This window comes from Apostichopus japonicus, chromosome 16, assembly GCF_037975245.1.
Source record: "Apostichopus japonicus isolate 1M-3 chromosome 16, ASM3797524v1, whole genome shotgun sequence".
Lineage (NCBI taxonomy): Eukaryota > Metazoa > Echinodermata > Holothuroidea > Aspidochirotida > Stichopodidae > Apostichopus > Apostichopus japonicus.
Window position 1 is genome coordinate 20,169,240 of NC_092576.1, and position 20,374 is coordinate 20,189,613.

Sequence of the window (20,374 nt, forward strand, 5' to 3'; positions counted from 1 at the left end):
TAGCGCATTATAGCTATGGATGTCTCTGAAACAAACATATTATTTTAAAGTAGCTATTTAAACAGTACATATCTGAAATACACAATTACAAACCTCTTACTATCAACAGTTTTAGACCTTGTTTTGCATCAGTCCTCTCATTGTTGATGTGACACTCATAGACACCAGCATCATCTACCTCAACTTGTCCACTAATACTCCAAGTATTCTGACCACTTATACCATTGTTTCTTACATTATCCTTCAACCATCTGAAATCTGCAACATTCTTTGATCCGGTGCTCTTCATAACAATGCTTACACCTGTATCACCAGCATTGGCGGTTACTGATACCAACTCATCACTGGGTACAATATCAGCTGAAATCAAGGATGTTGTAACAAACCATATTATTAAGACTAAATTTAATTATCAGCACTTATTTCATTACAATTCATCATTAATGACTCAATAAAATTAAATATACAGTAGAACTATTCAGTAAAACTATTAATATTATGATACAAAATGCGATGGATGTATATGCTTGTATTTGTCTCACCTGGATATTAACAAGTTGACTCCACAAAGGGATCTAATGTCAGGCATGGAATCTTATTTAAGGGTCCAACATAATGCTAATGTCAAATGTGTGCGTAGAAGCAGGAAGCTTTAAACACTTATTTGGATTTGTCAAGCAAACGTCGTATTCGTATATATTGAAGTTGACATTTACACATTAATTATCCTCAGCCACATTACTGCATTGCATTTAAAGACATGTTGTAAGGACAGTGCCACAATCTTCCAGATTCTAATTAGCAGTTCCAATGCCTGCCCTTTCTCACACTATGCTAAATACAATATTTATTTTATGTTAATGCTTCAACCACTTTTGCCTCTCAGCTAGAACATTGTTCGCCAATAAATGATCTTGTCAGGAAATATATTTATAAATATGCATATGGAATATAACATGATACATGTAATTTGATAAGCTCATATTATGTAACTAAACACGCTGCTTCAGTAATCTTGTCCAAATATATATAATTATCATCCTTCTTGTGATAGTACAATATTAACATCTTATGATATAATGCACGGCAGGCGTATAACTACAGCTGTGAGTAACTCACCATCTGATCTCATAAATATCCCTGAGATTGATGTAGTGATCCTTCCATCTAACGCAGCTTCACATCCAAACACCCCAAAGGCATCATTATTTCCATTATTGTTCAATGTTACCCTCCAATGTTTATAAATACCAGCAGCATTCCAGACTGGAGCTGGTGGATCTACATTTTCATCATCATCATTCCTTGTCCAAACAGCCCTGAATGACTCTACTTGGGCAGTCGCTGCAACATTGTCGGATTCGCTAATGTGACACTGATATTGTACTGTATTATGCTCAGACTCAAAAGGCTTTACACCAAGGAAAGTCATCTTTACTGGTGCTATTGAGAAATAACATGTAAACTGTCATTGATAGGAAATAAAACAGTGAGCTCCTTGAAACAACACAGATCCAGGCTCTCTAATGTACAGTATATCATCCTCTCTAAGACATTAAAACAAATACTTTGTATCATAACAACTGGCAATCAAAATTCCGAGGATATTTCCCAACTGTTTTGGAAATTAATGCATAGAAACGAGAAATATGTTCGGGACACAGAGAGAGAGGATTGTGCCAGGAAATATTTTGTCGTATACACTGCTTTGCTCTGATTCCAATTGTAACGAAGCACGCATCATCCCCATTTAACTGAATCGACGGCGCCCGACGCCTTTCTTAATTCACTAGCGTGACATGTGATACCCATGTGGACGCTCATGCAACTTTCGCGTCTCTTATAATCTGCCTCGTGTTGAATAGATCGCCAGTTCACAGCAAGACTTGGACAAGTGCGGACGCGGATTTAACTAGGCCCTAACCGCTAATTGGTTTACCAAGAAAAGTTTGGTACATGTTTGTCATCATTTATGGGTGAGATTTTAGTATCTTTGTTTCTCTAAATACTTAGGCAGTTTTTCTGCGGGTTGGTTATTAAGAAGAAATCCCGATTTCGTTGTAGTAAGGGTTATTATATTTATCTAAACCTTGACGTCACCCACCTAGCGGTGTGGAAAAGAAATATAGGGCGAGAGAACCGTTTTCCCTGTAGGCTCACAACCTGAAGAGATTAGACCCTTGTTCGATGTAAATAATTGTAGGATTCTCTGCACGAAGAAGTACAGGGCGGCTCCGTCCCCACAAAATCTTTCATCTTGTCTTAAAATAGGCCTAAGAGCACAAGCTCGTTTGGGAATAGTAAGAAGCAACCGGTGATATAAGTGTGCACGCGACTGTCAGTTACGATCTGGCATGTGCCTAAACACATCTTACTGAGGGTGCGTGCGTCCATCGCACAGAGAATCTCACTAAGGGTGCGTGCGTGCGTCACGTCGGGAGGAAGTTGTACTTACAGAGTGTGCGTGCGTACATCGCACAGGGAATTTTACTTAGAGAATGCGTGCGTGTGTCACGGCGGGAGGAAGTTGTACTTACTGAGGGTGCGTGCGTCCATCGGACAGGGAATCTCACTGAGGGTGCGTGCGTGCGTCACGTCGAGGGGAAGTTGTACTTACAGAGGGTGCGTGCGTCCATCGCACAGGGAATCTCACCGAGGGTGGGTGCATGCGTCACGTCGAGGGGAAGCTGTGCTTACAGAGGGTGCGTGCGTCGGTGACGGCCAGCTACCGTATAAGGAATATGAGTTCCGACTTACAGTGTTATTTGAAATTTGATCTTATATGTATTTTTTCCAATCTGTAAATACTTTAATGTTTAGAATTTACTGTGTCAATTGTAATTCTTTGTGCTTGACTCTCGTTTTGCTTACTTTGTCCCTTCTTCCTTGAATCATATTTCACCTCCCATCATACTAAGAACTTACGTGAGACTTAGCGTGTTACAACTGGTGGCAGCGATGGGATGGGCTGCTGAACTGATTATTTAGGAGAAAGAGGCATGGCACACTGAGACTTTACAACAACAAGTCGTACCGAGGAGGAGGCCTCACCCAACTGGGTTGTTATAGATGAGTGCCCTACTGATGGATTTCCGGATTCACCGCAATTGTGGAGTTCACGGGGCGATGAGATGGAAAGAGCAACTGGGACGGACTACCCGGTGAGGGAACCTCCTTCAATTGATAGGTTTCAACCCCCAGGAGGACCAACTGATGGCCCTGGGACAATGAAGGGTACAAGAAACACCCCAATGCATACCCCAATGTATAGAGAACACAGGAGTGTCCAAGGTGGAACACCTCGGTTGACGTCCTGTAAGGAAATCCATTCGTCGATGATGGTCAGGAGGTGTGGGATGTGCCCCGCTCGGGTTGGGGTGTGCCACAATGGTTCCGACAACGAAGGGACCCTCTGGTGCTCAATAGAACAGGTACCACGGGTATTAGGCCCGGAACGTACGATACGATGGGACAACGCCTTGGGAGGACTATCTTGCCCAGTTTGAAGTTATAGCAGAGTTGCACGACTGGGGCACTGATGTTATAGCGCTCTGGCTAGTGGCTAGCTTGAGAGGGGATGCTCAAGCCGTGATTGCCGATCTCGACGCAAGGTGTCATAGGAGCTACACAACCGTGGTTGGTGCATTGTCACAGAGATTTAGCCCCACTCACCAAAATGAAGTGTTCAGAGTCCAGCTGAAGAGCAGGCTGCGCAGGAAAGATGAGTCTCTACCGGAGCTAGCACATGAGATCAAACGGTTGACCAGACAGGCTTACCCGATGGCCCCAGGCGAGCTACAAGCCATGCTGACAAAAGACCATTTCCTAGATGCTTTGGGTGATCCAGAATTACGGCTTGGGGTGTATCAGATGAAACCCGTGAATCTGGAGGAGGCAGTCTAAGCTGCGCTGGAAATTGAAGCCTATCACATTGCAGAGAGGCAGAGGAGCCTCGGTATAAGAAGGAGTGTGCGTATGGTTAGCCAGGGTAATGAACAAGCGGCTAGAGAAACCAAAGGGGAAACAATGTGTGACGAAATAAAGAAGATCGTAGTCGATGGAATACAGGGAAAACAGACCTTGATTGAAGACATGAGGAAAGCCCTGGAAGCTTTGCATAAGGATGTCAGCGATTTGAAGCACAAACTACGCCAGGGTAATACTGATGAAGCCGGAAAGAGACGTATTCAGTGCCGTAATAGGCCATTTCCAGCCTACACGGACGATGGCACTCCGATATGCTTCCAGTGCAAGGAACCGGGCCATATGAAGCGGGAATGTCCAAGCCAAGCAAAAAACACTAAGCCACAAAGTTCTTCGTCAGTGCATGGAAACGATCCGATGTCTGGATTGGGGGTCGCAACCGGGCAGTAGATCTTGGGCCCATCTGTATCGCCGTGTTAAATGGGATACCCGATTTAGCCAAGGATGGCATATAGCTGAAGAGTAAACTACGAAACCATGATGTGTCCTGTTCAGTTGACACTGGGGCCAATATTTCCTTGGTCCATGCAGGTGTGTTTTACAGTTTACAACGTGAGTTCAGACCGCCGTTGCAACAAGAAGGTGTGTATATGATACTTGCGGATGGGAAGCGCGTGCCTGTTTTGGGAATGGCTGAATTGGAGATCCATGTAGGCGGAAAGACAATACAACATGCTTTTTGGATTGCAGATTTAGGGCCTGATTGCATACTGGGATTAGATTTTCTCAGGAGTCACAATTGCATTATTCACGCAGGGAAGGCGCAAGTGGTGATAGATGACAGTTATGTGGTGGACCGCACGAAGGAAGAAACAATCCATCAGAGAGGGTCTTGTCGAATTGTTGCAGCAGAGACGCTGCTTTTTCCACCATACTCGGAGACGGTTGTGAATGGCAGGGTTAAAGACTTCCACCCAGGACTCCAGGGGAAATGGCTATCATTGAACCATCACCAGTGCTCTTGAATAAGAAGGGTGTTCTAGCGGCAAGGTGTCTATGGGAAATCGAGGAGGGTAATCTTCCAGTAAGAGTGATAAACCTGAATGACCAGGCGGTTACAGTGCACAAGGATACAACGTTTGGTGTGTTTAAAGGCGTCAGAAGGTAGCTCCAGTGAGTGGTGACGAGGGTCATGTCGTCCAAGGAGACTCAGGTGGGGCAGACGTGGTACCAAAACACCTTATGGAGCTGTATGCTGATTGCACGGAGGGCCTAGACGAAAATCAGAAGGCATCAGTTCCTAGTCTGTTGTGCAGGTGGCAAGGGGCTTTTGCCAAAGGGGCACATAATATAGAACGGACGCAAGTTGATAGGCACCGCATAGACACGGGAATTCATCCACCGATTAGACAAGCTGAAAGAAGATTGCCAATTCACAAACAGGAAGAGGCCACTGGGGACATCAATGAAATGCTCTCTGGTGGAGTGATCGAGCCCTCGTGTAGTCCGTGGGCATCACCAATCGTGTTGGTAAGGAAGAAAGACGGAAGTCTATGGTTCTGTGTGGATTACAGGAAATTGAACGAAGTCACTGTGAAGGATTCCTATCCCATCCCAAGGATAAACGACACTCTGGACTTGTTAGGAGGAGGGACATGATTTTCCACGCTAAACCTGGCCAGTGGGTACTGGCATATCAAAATGGACCCTCTAGACCGAGCGGAGACAGCATTTTTGACCCATCAAGGACTATTCTAATTCAAAGTCATGCTTTTTGGGCTCTACAATGCCCCGGCTACCTTCGAGCGCCTAATGGATCGAGTATTAGGGGGTCTGATGTGAGAAAGCTGTCCGGTATACCTGGACGATGTAATTGTTCACGGGAAGACGTTTGAGGAACATCTTAAGCGTTTAGAGGACGTTATCAGTAGACTAGGCCAAGCCGGACTGAAGCTGTCACCGAAGAATTGTCACCTGCTAAAGAGGGAAGTGAGCTTCCTTGGACACATTGTGAGCAACACACCGATCCTGAGAAGATAAGAGCTGTAGCGGAATGGCAGAAACCAGTGAATGTACGTGAGGTTAGAAGCTTCATCGGCCTATGTAGTTATTACCGTCGGTTCATACGTGGGTTTAGTTTCATTGCAAAACCACTACACAGACTCACAGAGAACAGCAGAGAATTCAAGTGGACTAGCGAATGTGAAGAATTCTTCAAAGAACTAAAGAGGCGACTTACATCAGCTCCAGTTCTCTGCTACCCGAACAAGGATGATCCGTTCGTACTGGATACAGATGCCAGTGACCAAGGGGTTGGATCTGTACTTTCGCAAATCCAGGATGGAAATAAAGTTGTAATTGGGTATTACAGCAGGACACTGTCTAAGCAAGAGAGGCCTTACTGCGTTACTAGGAAAGAACTTCTGGCTGTTATTGCTGGCTCCAAGTGGTTTCACCACTTTCTGTACGGGCGGAAGTTCCTGATTAGGACTGATCATGGAGCGCTTCGCTGGTTAATGAATTTTCGCCAACCAGAAGGCCAAATAACGCGATGGCTGGAGTTTTTAGGTTCTTACGAATTTACCATCGAACATCGTGCAGGGAGGGTTCACAATAATGCAGACGGCCTGTTAAGGAGACCCTGTTGTGACTGTTCCAATAGCGAGAAGCTGGAAAAGAGGGAGTGCTTGAGTGCTGAAATCTCTGATCTAGAGAGGAGAGCTGACATTTGTAGCGACAGAAAGGCTTGTCGTGGTCGAAGGGTAGGTGGAGCAGGAGGAAACTTTACATCCGCTACACTGGTCACTTGAAGACCTGAAAAAGTACCAAAGAGATGATCCGGACATATTGCCAGTTTTGCAAGGAAAAGAGACCCTAAAGAAATCGTTGTGGAGCAAAGTTTCTGGTGAAAGTAGAACACTACAACAATACTGGCTGCAGTGGGAAAGCTTGGTGTTAAAGAACGACCTACTGTATTGCAAGTTTGAATCCCAGAGGGGTGACAAGGTGTGGTTACAATTTGTAGTGCCCGAAGTGTTGCGGAGGAAAATATGGGGGTTGGCTCATTCACATCCTTTGTCTGGCCATTTCATGGCAATGAAGACTTCTACTCGAGTAGGAAAGAAGTTCTACTGGAGTGGGCAATCACGAGATATAGATCAGTGGTGTAAGATTTGCCCCAAATGCCAGCAGAGGAGAGGTGCCAAGACGAAGCAGAAAGCCAAGCTCCGTAGATATGCAACAGGTGAACCATTGCAAAGGGTAGCATTCGATATCATGGGGCCATTGCTTATAACACCGAAGGGGAATAGACACATTTTGGTGATAGCTGACTATTTCTCAAAGTGGGTTGAAGTGGCGGCAATCCCGAACCAAGAAGCTGTGACGATAGCTAAAATCCTCATTGAGGGTTTCATCTGTAGATTTGGGATCCCTGACGAGATTCATTCCGACCAAGGGAGGCAATTTGAGTCCAAGGTTTTTCAGAAGACATGTAAACTACTCAGGATACGCAAAACCAGGACCACACCGTACCACCCGCAATCAGATGGAATGGTGGAGAGATTCAAAAGAACTCTAGAAACAATGCTTTCCATTGTTGTAGTGCCGAATCGTAGCTTGGCCTACGATACTGCCGTCCATGAATCGACTGGCTTTTCTCCCACAGAACTAATGTTTGGAAGGGCTGTGCGGACTCCGCTTGATATAATTTTACCGGAAATGGAAGAGGAGGAGGGTGTGGAGTATCCGACGTTCTTGGAGGAGCTGCGTTCGAGGATAAAGGAAATGTATAAACAAGCCAGAGATAACCTGGCCTCAGCGGGTGAAACACAGAAGCGTCAGGCTGATCGTTTTGCAAGCGAAAACATATACCGTCCCGGTGATCTGGTAATGGGTCATAATCCAGCAGTGGGAAAAGGAAAGACGTCAAGGCTTAATAAGCCATGGCAAGGTCCAGGAGTAGTCATCAGAAGGCTGAACGATGTGCTCTACAGAGTTAAGTTAGGGGCCGGCAGATCCGTTAAGTTGTTTCATTTCAATCGGCTCAAGAGGTTCACCGTGGAATCACCACATTGGGTCGAGGCAGTTCTTACTATGGAACAGGAGCCGAGTGTAAATGAGGATTATTTCACTGGGAAGGTGCAGAATTTGTTTGACGAAGAGAATAAAACCGACGGGAGTGGTGTGGGGTTTACCTCTGATGGGTTCAAACGAGTTAAAAAGGGTCCCACTTTGCCGTGTTCTGAAGAGCCCAAGAGTCTCCCCAAGTCGACAGTTAAGGTGGGCGTCGGGGTAGTCGATCGTCGATCTGTACGGAAGAAAAAGCCCCCCGATAGGCTAAATCTGTAGAGGGGGAGCGGGGTTTCACTTGGTGCTCCATTACAAAGTCTGTTTTGCCTTTCTCATTGTCATTTTCTCTCTTTCCACAGACAAGATGGGTAAGACTGAACTGTGTGAGATCGAGTACAAGTGCAGCCAATATGAGTCCCGCTTCCGGGCAATGGATAGGTTGAGGGAGCATGCAACCAACCAACACGGGCTTAAGATGTATACCTGTGACAGCTGCGGTCGATATCGAAGCGAGAGACGAGCTGATGTTGACAGGCATAGGAGAGGGTGTATGAGGCGCCTCACTCGAGACGTTACCAGTGAGACGATTGGAGAGTGGGATTTAAGCCCAGAAAGGAACCAGGACGGGAGTCATGTAATGACAGGCACAGGAAACAGATGATGACAGATGAGGGTGTGCTGAGAGATAAGGGTGGTAGAGAAAGGGACCGATCGCGAGACAAGTGAGGAAAGTCAAATAAGGCAAAGAACGCCAAGAACACACAGAGAGAGAGACGAACAGGGCCAATCCAGGAGAGATAACCACAACGAGGAGCAGGAAGAGGATGAGACCACCAACCTGACGGGCGAGGCGGCGGAAGATGAAGGAGCGGAGAGCCCCCCACCAGTTCAACGCTGCAGCTCTATACTTCGGAAGCTGTTGGAGATTAGTTCTCCGTTTCCAGAATTGAAAGCCGCCGAAGACGAGGCGAAGAGACACAAACATGTTACGGAAAACAAGGAATTCATATATGGGTAGCCGTGGGAAAGGCAGACGTTGAAAGTTACGATAACCGTTTTCCCTGTTAGCTCACAACCTGAAGAGATTATACCCTTGTTCGACGTAAATAATTGTAGGATTCTCTGCACGAAGAAGTACAGGGCGGCTCCGGGCCCACAAATCCTTTCATCTTGTCTTAAAATAGGCCTTAGAGCACTAGCTCTTTTGGGAATAGTAAGAAGCAACCAGTGATATAAGTGTGCACGCGACTGTCAGTTTCGGTGCGTGCGTCCATGGCACGGGGAATCTCACTGAGGGTGCGAGCGTGCGTAACGTCGGGAGGAAGTTGTACTTACTAAGAGCGCGTGCGTCCAACACACAGGGAATCTCACTGAGGGTGCGTGCGTGCGTCACGTCGGGAGGAAGTTGTACTTACAGAGGGTGCGTGCGTCCATCGCACAGGGAATCTCACTGAGGGTGCGTTCGTGCGTCACGTCGGGAGGAAGTAGTACTTACAGTGGGTGCGTGCGTCCATCGCACAGGGAATCTCACTGAGGGTGCGAGCGTTCGTCACGTCGGGAGGAAGTTGTACTTACTGAGGGTGCGTGCGTCCAACACACAGGGAATCTCACGGAGGGTGCGTGCGTGCTTCACGTCGGGAGGAAGTTGTATTTACAGAGGGTGCGTGCGTCCATCGCACATGGAATCTCACTGAGGGTGCGTGCGTGCGTCACGTCAGGAGGAAGTTGTACTTACAGAGGGTGCGTGCGTCCATCGCACAGGGAATATCAGTGATGGTGCGAGCGTGCGTCACGTCGAGGAGAAGCTTTACTTACAGAGGGTGCATGCGTCGGTGACGGTTAGCTACCGAATAAGGAATAGGATTTCCGACTTACACTGTTATTTTGAAATTTGATCTTATATGTATTTTTTCCGATCTGTAAATACTTTAATCTTTAGAATATACTGTGTCAATTGTAATTCTTTGTGTTTGACTCTCGTTTTGCTTACCTTGTCCCTTCTTCCTTGAATCATATTTCACCGCACATCCTACTAAGAACTTACGTGAGACTTAGCGTGTAACACAATCATAATAAAAAAAAGGAGAACGAGAAGAAAAGATCGTTAACATATATTGCAAATACCGCATTAGGAAACCAGCCTAACTTACAAACCACAAAGCCAATCGGAATAGTGATTCCTTGCCTCATTTTAGATTCGAGAACCTTTAACATTATCCCTGCATACAAGAGTTTAACACGTTAAACATTACTCACATCAATTTATCTGCGAGGTCCAGATTGTAGCAGTAAGACTTACATATCAACTAACAAGTTCATTCATGCTGCACTTTCGACGTTTGTGTATTCCAAGGTTTTCAGACTTCTAATAATCACAAATGACGTTTGACCCTCCAAGAAGCAAAAGTATTCTGGTACTCACTAATGTGGACGTAAATATCAAATATTAGAGTAATTCAATAGCTTCCAGAATCAATTTTACAAGGTTTTACAGAACTGAATCTCTGTTGACATCAAATGACATTTGATATTTTACAGAGCTCAACAAGTTCCTTGGACTCCTTGAAATCGTAGTGAGTTGGAAAATCCAGAACAGTGAACAGCTAACTTCCAGCCTCCACCGGGATTCGAACCCGGGCTTCCCGCTTTATATGCGGACACCCTAATCACTAGGCTATGGACGCTGATTGTATGTCTATAGATTCGAAACCGGTAAGGAAGGTCTTAATTCCACTAAAGGCGTTTGTCACCTTGTATCAAGCAGTACTAAATATACATATTGTATATATATATATATATATATATATATATATATATATATATAAATTAATTATTTTTTCTTTCTTATCTATATATATATAAAATAGATTGACATCAGTGGTTTTAATGGTCTAAGAAATATGTTAATTAATTTAGTACCTAAGTAATCATTTAATAACATTTCTTATCTTCCATTCCTAGCTTAAGGAATTTGGTACAATTCTTCAGTTTCAGCAGACATAGAAAAGGCAAAGTAGATTGAATAAATTGCGACATTTTTTTTTCTTTCTTATCTTTCCAAAAGGGAAGATCAAAAGAATGCCTAGCACTGTTGTTACCAATTAATACAATGCTGCACATTGTTTCAGCAGCATATCGTACACAGTCTCAAAGCTTTATCTGTTCACAAAGGCATTGTTTCAAATTACCAATATGATTTTAACCTTTGATTTAGACAGGCATAATGAAGCTAGCATTATGCTGTAGTCTCTATAAAGCATAAACTTGCTCCCTCTTAAAGTTGAGACAAGACCCGTTATGTAAAGGTTATAGTGCATTCCTTGCATTGCTAAAGGTTAAAGAAATAATTATACACAATACAATAATTATAATGATCAAAGTTCTTCCACTTAGCATACATAGGACAGAACTTGTTAAATATATGTAATAAAAATATGTTTTGATAACATCTAGGGATTGTTCAAAGTCCAGAACTAATTATGAAGGTGTACTCTGTACAATGCTAGATAGTTGAAATGATGAAAGTGTCATGTACATGTACAGTAGAAACTGTACAGTGAGCTAACTGTCCCATGAAGGTACACAAACTGTGAAACAGGATGTTGAATTTCAAGGGGATTGAATACTGTACAGCTCACTCTTATTATATGATCTCAGGGATTGAATTTCTGTAAAACATAGCAACACAAAGTTACTGATGAAAGTTACACTTTTTCTTCCCAGTATAAATTACATTCATGAGATCATATATAGCTACAAGAGAAGAAGGGAACGAAAAGGATAAAATCAAAGAAAAACATTTCAAATTGCAAAAAAAAAAACACAGAAGAGAAGGTTCTAGCCCTGGGTTTTCTTTTAGAATAAGAGGTGAATTGAGTTGTAAGTTAAATAGCTCACATACTGTAATATGATTTTTGCATACACAAAACATGTGCATTACCCAACCTAGCAAACATAGCTTATTGAAAAGTCTTGATAGGATCAGAATCGCTACATTAAACTCAACGTTTTGATACTGCAAACTTAGAAGATTTATTGCTTTTACACTTTAGTACATTTCGTATTACAGGTATAGACATACCATTGCTACTAACGTTTTCAAAAATGTCGGCTCTGGTGAAAGCAACAATAATATTACCGTTTTGTCCATCACTTAGGAGTGTTTGCCACAGCAGTAAGGTAGTCACAGCAATAACCTGTATTTTGTAGGTCATCTTTTCTTCATACAATGCATTTGCAAAACCTGAGAGGTAAAATTAAAATGAAAAGATATTATTTATTATAGACCATCATAAACCTAATTAAAACTATGTTGTGTACATGTGACTATCAATATATGTTACCTACACTAAACAGAACATTTCTGATAAATTGTATCGTTAACTGCTTGACATTATTTATATCAGGATATCTTTTAAATTTCAAAGTTGGCTTCAAGAATTTCAAAAACAGAAGGTGAAAATCACAGAATTTCAACGTAAAACACAAATAACACTTGAAGGCAACAACATTTACAATTAAGAGCTTCAGGTATGCAGGTTTACTATTGTAACTTGTTAATCAGTTTTTTTTTACTTTTTATGGCGGACATGATATGATACCACTCTGAGAACAATTCTTTATAGACACGTGATGTGTTTCATGTGGTCGTATTAGAGCGATAATACTAAAAGTCAAATTTGTTTCATCTGAAAACTCAAATATGGATAAATGTGCACATATAAGCATACTATACATATTGTATCCCAATTTCTCATGAAAAGAATATGAATGTTTCATATGTGAATATTCATTAACTGCGCCGAACAAATAATATCAAACAATTCGGCCCACACTGTCCAGGCCCATCAAAAGTTTGAAAATCATCTCCGGCCGATGCCTGAACCACATACAATAGGCAGACTACTTACCTCTGCAAGAAACCAGTCACTATCATGTAAACAATCGTTTAAGAACCTCTCAGTACAATGTCAGTACAATCTCGTTAATGGCCTTCTGCTCTCTTTCCCGGCACGTCTTTGTGTAAATTTCACAACAAGTTAGTGCATTTTATTTGCAAAGTGTTTTTATGTTGTGTGGCGGCGTATCGGCAGTGTACGGTGGAGTAGAAAGGACACCACATTAACAACAACACACATTGTGAAACGATACAAAATTACCACTTTATCGAGATATACTGACGGTACAAAACGGTAAATATCTTAAAACGGTTTTCATAAAGGTGGAAGGGCACGTTCGTTCCCCCCAGGCGCCCCTCTTTCCTCCGCCCCTGTTTTCTACTGCTTTAGATTTGTTTTAACTACTATGCTACACGCAAAAAAATGGAGTGTTGAATTTGAACACTTTCCAGATGTAACCGTTCACCCTACACCTGAAGGGTTACTCTGACCCTGAGTAGGGTTAAATAATTTATGTAGCGTGGTTTTTTAACACCTGCAGAAAGTGTACTTTCAGTTTGAGCATTCCAATTGGTCAAACCTCCCGTCAGCTGGATGCTTAGTGCAAGTTAAGTGTTTAAACGGTACCACAGTACCGTGAACACCCATTTACCGTACATAACAATACTTGTACCAGTTTGTCGACATTTATCGTTACTAAATGTACTATAGTAACCACGGCCATATATACGTGCAAGCCGCATAACGTTACGTACTCAGTGTGCGATAACGAGCTACAATGGCATGGAAAATGACGTTATAGGAGACTGGGACCTGGAAGAATTGATTGAAAAATTCGAAGGTATGTTTTGATATTATGTAAGTGAACGTGACAAGAACGAGAAATGCTTAGAGACCCACGACTAAGTTGGGTAGACGAATGCATTTGAATCGCTTGCGTTACGTAGACCTAACGTTAAAGACATACAATAAGTTAATATAATAGGCTAGCTGCTGTTTGTCATAGTCAACTCATAATTGTCAACGAATCCGTGTAGCCTACATAAAAGTAAACATTAAACGGAGTTGCCTAAGGACGGACGGAGGACTTTGGTCTAGGCCATTATTTTAACCTAGTGCATTCTATTCCTTTGTGCGTTAACTGTAACTTCGTATACCCTGTGAATCACTTTTTTTATGTAGTACTAGCCCTAGTACTAGTAGGGTATACTTACAGGCTACTTCAAGCAATGCATTTTAAATAGCATGGGGCATGGGCCTATAGTTACGCTGGTACTATGTTTAATAAGGGATAAACATATATTCATGTAATGTAATATGGAATTACCACTAATTGCCATTTTAGCTTGTAAGTTGTAGCAAGTAGGCCGAAGCTGATGTGGATTGGTGATACTTTTAGCCCTAGGCCCAACTATAATTTAGCTTTATTATGGAAGTGATCTAGCTGTTATAATTCATAGTCATCTACACAATTGCATACAATGGGAGTAGCATTGTTTTAAGCATTTTTAACATGATGCATTGGTTGTAAAAGTTGCCTACATTGTCTGATGAAAGTTTTCTAAAGTTGTTGCTTATTTGAAATTGACTTTGGGAAGAGTTGTTTCTTTGTGTTTAATCTGGAATACCAAAAGGCATGCGCAAACAACAAAGACCAAGTAACTGCACTGTAACAATTGAAAATGTTGGCACTTTTAGGTTGACTTAATTCCACAAGACAATACTTTTGTAGCCTAAATTGTTCATTTTACATTTAATGGGATATAATATATGGACCTCTGGAATAGGAAGGTAGTAGGGTGTTTAATTGCTGAAAATCGCACATTCTGAATTGTTTAGGTGGTCATTGCTTTTTGCTGTCTCTTAAATGTACCTTTCTGCTGTGAGCGATTCAAACATGCATCCATATATTCCTTACCTAATTACTAGGTAATAATTAACCTAAAACCTGTATAAAATATTTACTAAACGGGTGCTATGTAAACTTCTCTGGCAAAATTTTACATAACAGTATTGTATTCGCGTTACATAATAAACATGTAAAACTTAACAAACCAGCAGTTAAGTAATTTTTACTTAAATGTTTTAGTGTTCTCATTTAACATGAAAATTAAGTAAAATTTTACTTAACCTGTGTAAAACGCTTTTTTTTAGTGTATAAGTGTTATATTTATGGGATAGGGGTTTGCAATTTCACCTGCAAGTGTCAATTGAACATCAGTAAGGGGTTGGCTATATTCAACACGCAAAAAGTGTAAGAATAGCCAGACATGTGGTGTTACTTCAGCGCTCCCATCAACTGAGTAATAAACACCTTTGAAGAGCTAAATTTAGGGGACTGGGTGTGACAATGACACCCGCAAGTGTTGATAAATTCAACACCAGCGAGGTGTTAGATTTTCAACACTTGGAAAGTGTAAACTTAGCAAGGCGGGTGTTGTCCCTGTACGAGTTAGGCTGAAGTGTTTGATATGACACTTATCGATTACTTTTCAACACTTCATTTTTTTGAGTGTACCGGTAATTTCTTTTGAAGAAGGCCTAGCTAGTTCATAAGCTTTCGCGTGTAAGGTATTTTTTATCATAACTTCAAGCCATACCTTTCACATAACTACTCACACGTCTGGTAAATTGCCTCTTCCAGCCTCATTCTTACATACATTAAAATAGGTTTCTGATACCAAAGTTTGTTGGTGAAGAGAAACACGGTATATTTTTGTTTTATTGAACTCCACAGTCATCCAGTTTTTATCACACGGACATATCGAGCAAATGCATATACATTTATGAATGTCAGTCAGTCTTACTACCCTTTTCTCTTCAAGTTTAGTAGTACTAATAATGTTTAACGTATACCATGTGTTTCATTGCAACAATAGGAACAAAGTTTCAGTTCCCGATTTCTGTTAATATTACTGTCATTAACCACGGATTGCAAGATGTTACATCACACCCTTCTCTTTTCTAGGAAATAAAACCTTGGGTTACCATTTCATAGATCAACTCGACATTAAGATACACGAAGGAGAAGAGAAACAGACTCTAGGGACACTTTCAGACAACTAGAGATGAATATTATTCTTAAGATGTGATATGCTAACCGTTCACTGTGGTTTCACATGTGTTGTAATTCGCAATAGTTGTTAATGTCCACAAATGAATACTAAGGAGACATCTGCAAAAATGGTACACTAATTAGTTGATTCTAAATATTGTGTAAGTAAGGATGCTCGATTTGCCTTATTTCCAAATGTGACCTAAACAATATACCAATCCTAAACAAAAGGAACCACCACTGGTGTTCAAGCTTACCTATACCAATCCTAAACAAAAGGAACCACCACTGGTGTTCAAGCTTACCTATACCAATCCTAAACAAAAGGAACCATCACTGGTGATCAAGCTTACCTATACCAATCCTAAACAAAAGGAACCACCACTGGTGTTCAAGCTTACCTATACCAATCCTAAACAAAAGGAACCACCACTGGTGTTCAAGCTTACCTATACCAATCCTAAACAAAAGGAACCACCACTGGTGTTCAAGCTTACCTACACCAATCCTAAACAAAAGGAACCACCACTGGTGTTCAAGCTTACCTATACCAATCCTAAACAAAAGGAATCACCACTGGTGTTCAAGCTTACCTATACACCCCATATTAAAACTACGCATTTGAAAAAAAGCACTTTTGAAACATTGGCACTTAATTTCGCAACCCGCGGAATTATCCAAACTGTTTCCAAAAGAACCGATTCTTGCCTACAAAAGGGCCCAAAATCTCAAAGATTTACTTGTTAACTCAATGTTCGTACTAGCGAAGAATCAGCTGACTCTCAAGGTTCACACGGAGCTCTTTTAGGTGCTCTTATAGATGAACTATGAGTCCATAAAAACTCGTGCACAGAAAATAGATGAATTTTGAGAACGAGACGCTCATGCCGAATATAAAATATTCAAAGGCTTACTACTGATGAAGCTACTCCTATAAAAGTTGAGAGAAGAAACCGGTCTAGTCGGTCATAAGAACCTACGCTAGTCTTACATACTATTAAAAGTACACTCAATTCACCTAATAGGTGCAATTATGTTTCACCATGAGGAGCATGCTATAACTTCATGTTCCTCGGGCCTTCCCTTAAACATACTTCAGGTTCTTGGCCACTGCGTTGCGTTAGATAGTGTAAAACCGCCTACACCCCCATCTCAATTTGCCTTATTTCCAAATGTGACCTATCGTAGACCAGGGAGCGGCTCTCATCTTGGACAGAACCATATTTGATCTAACTAGATGCACTACTGAGATCATCCAATTAGTTTCATGCAAAGAAAAGCTGATTCTGTGTCCACAATTTTAGCCGTGTTGTATTCAAGCGTGTGTTGATTCACATCCTGTAATATTTCATTTAGACGATACTCTTCCCATTAAAAAGTATTTTTTTCAGAATGTGTTGCTTCTATGTACAGTGTTAAATAACTCCCTCAATTAACAGTGACAGTAAATAAGACAAACGATTACTTTTGTCGTATGTTGCAGTAATTATTCATGGATTTATGTTGCTATTAGCAATGTTACATATCATATCAAACCGCACAGATCGCAATATATGTATTCATGTTACAGCAATAGAACATTGCATGGAAAGACTGGTTCTCTTGAGAAGGTATGATGTTCATCTCTTGTAAGTAGCTTAATCGTGTTCCATACGTAAGCAATAAAGTAGGAAGTGCTTGAACTAGTTCTTAGTAATAGTTACATTGAAATGACAACTAAGTCACATTGTCCTATTCAGAAATGTCGTCTGACAAAAACAACTGCCGTAAAAGTAAGAAGGCCTGACCTTTCGATCCTAGCAGGATAATTAACAGGAATGATAATTAACAGAAACTACAAGGGACAACATTATTTTCCGCAGCTCTGATTTGTAATTAATACCATCATCCCTGGCTTCCCTAGTGTACAACAATTAATACACGAATAAATTTCTACATTATTTGGAGCAATAACAAGTTGAGCGATGTAATATTGTATGAAACCACAATTTTATCTTGTTATATATCATCACATAAATACAGTTCTTGATAATTTCATATTGATACATCACGCTATTATATATATATACAACCAGTTGAGGCATGCGAAATAACCCTGATACACAATGTCTATCAAAGAAAATAAAGTGTTGAATGAAGTTTATCATACTTTCTTAGCTTCTTGTTGCTCATTATTATATATTCTTTTTTCAAATAACGTAATCACATTCGAATGTAGGTATAATGTAATATAATTGTCGAAGGGTTCGTGAATATCTGTTGAAATCACACAATATTAATACAGAAAACCGAATGAATTGAGTAAGATATTTCAGATATAAAATGAAAAGAAAAACTTAATGAAAAGATATTAAAATGCATTAAATGTCTTGCGATATCATAAAATGTGATATTGGAACTTAGTTGGCACACAGCAGATCTACCCAAAGCCATGGTTGGTTGTTAATGTGAGAGTGACCTTTTAAAATATTTTAACTGTATTTACTTTGTAAATAAAGATAAATTGAAAGAAGCTGCCAAGAGAAGTATAACCGGATATCCTGTATTTAGTTTATGAAGCTATATGGCCGTTTAGTTCCTTTGCAACAATAACAGCATATGGAATTGTCATGTAAACTGCCATCAATGAATGCAGCAACTATTTGTTTAGACAATCTTCAGTGTTATAAAAACATATAACTAATGCAATGTACAGGCATATTTAAGATTAATATCGATAATGTTATAAAACGATGGGTAGAAAATGGTAAACTGATCATATATTTGACGTAAAAACATGAGTTTTGATTGTTACTGAAGTGTTTCTCGGAGACCTAGGATTTTAACAATTGGCTAGTAATAATGAAGACGATGTTATGAGGGTTTCTGATCAGCTTAAGATTACACAATCACGTCATAGTCCTGCATTTCTGTTAGGTAGCAGTTGAGAAGTTGATGACACATCATGTGATCCTCCTGAAAAAAAAGGATGAAATACTAGGTGTCATTTTAAAATGAAACGTTTGAAATGCTAAACAAAATAAGAACAACTGGGATAACTACATAGTAACGACTATACATGTTCCAAGCTCTCACGATCAATGACCGATTCTGTAATACAGTGATCTCGGAAACTGTTGATTTAATGGGGAAAGAAGTAATTACGAATTTTGCATTGACGCAAAGCAGTTACTGCGTGCACTATTAAAAGTTAGGCAGAACGTTTAAAAAATAATACTTTCTCAACTGCAGTTGGCTAATGGGTTTACCCAACGTTTTGTTAATTCATATAATTCCATTTAACCAACAACCATAAACTAGTTGGGGAACATGTAACTTATATATGTAACTATATATATAAATATATATATATATATATATATATATATATATATATATATGTATATATATATATATATATATATATATATATATATATATATATATATGCATATATATGTATATGGGGTTTGGTGGGAAACCTTTGCCAATATTTGGTAAAGGCCAAAGATGAAATTACCAGAAACATCGGAAGATATGAGTGAAAAGTATTAAAAAAAAGTCAGGGGGTTGATTAAAAGTACTGAGTAAAACCTGTCAGCACAGGAAACATAAGGATATTATTACGTGAACGCGTAATGCCATAACAACAGGGAACATTCTTGTTATTCCTTTGTATTGGAGCCTTCACATAGCCTATTGGCTGTCAGGAAATTTTAATTTAATTTTCAGAGCACATTTTCAGTGTAATGTATGCCTTACAATCACTGGTAGCATTAATAATCTTGTTATACCAGCTGTTGTATAATATCTTGTTAATTTTACCTCTTCTGATGTACAATGCTTTAGTGACATTTAATGTAAAGACAATTGTACACTTATGAATAAACTTTGTATGGTTCACATCAATTGTCTATGAGAAACTGATTTTGTTTTCGGAATATATTAGCTTCTAATAACATTATTGTTTGACATAACTCACAGTACAAAGTCCACACTAAGTCTTGAAAAACAAAGTCGGAGTCAATTAGTATCAGTAAGTGCAAACACTTGGCATAAGTAAAGTGGAAATTCCCAAAGACTATGAAAGTCAATGTCTAAAGAATACGGTGCTTACTAAAATTTATTACAACAATTCCCTCATAATAAATATTACTTTTAATATTAGTTTTAACAAACTATAACATCAACTCAATTCTCGTCACAAAAAAACAGTGGTGTTATTGTTATGTACAACAGTGCGTTGGTGTTTGTCTATGCCAGAGAGTAGACAAATTGTAAAGGTGAATGTATTGGAAAATAGACTAGCGGTAATCTAAAAAAATACACTCAAATGTTTCTTTTCTAAGACATATTCAAATTAAAGTATGAGTAAAACCATCCTTTAATTATACCTGCATGGCAGTAGCTAGTCTGTGCTTTTAACTTCGAACTATATTGTTATCTT

The 20,374-nt window shown here is 40.3% G+C and overlaps 2 protein-coding genes across 2 annotated transcripts in view; both read right to left on the minus strand.

The window, feature by feature from the left end:
- LOC139982777 (uncharacterized) overlaps positions 1-13,038 on the minus strand; it is a 48,560-nt gene extending 35,522 nt beyond the window's left edge. Inside the window, exons 1-4 of the mRNA XM_071995868.1 lie at positions 12,906-13,038; positions 12,134-12,238; positions 1,120-1,443; positions 94-360 (exon numbers count right to left, since the gene is read on the minus strand). Of these exons, the coding sequence (XP_071851969.1) occupies positions 94-360; positions 1,120-1,443; positions 12,134-12,209 (667 nt within the window). The 5' untranslated portion in view covers positions 12,210-12,238; positions 12,906-13,038. The remainder of the gene's footprint in view (positions 1-93; positions 361-1,119; positions 1,444-12,133; positions 12,239-12,905) is intronic.
- A 4,392-nt stretch (positions 13,039-17,430) lies between these two features.
- Positions 17,431-20,374, minus strand: part of LOC139982776 (uncharacterized) — a 38,459-nt gene continuing 35,515 nt past the window's right edge. Inside the window, exon 24 of the mRNA XM_071995867.1 lies at positions 17,431-18,903. Coding sequence (XP_071851968.1) covers positions 18,829-18,903 — 75 coding nt within the window. The 3' untranslated portion in view covers positions 17,431-18,828. The remainder of the gene's footprint in view (positions 18,904-20,374) is intronic.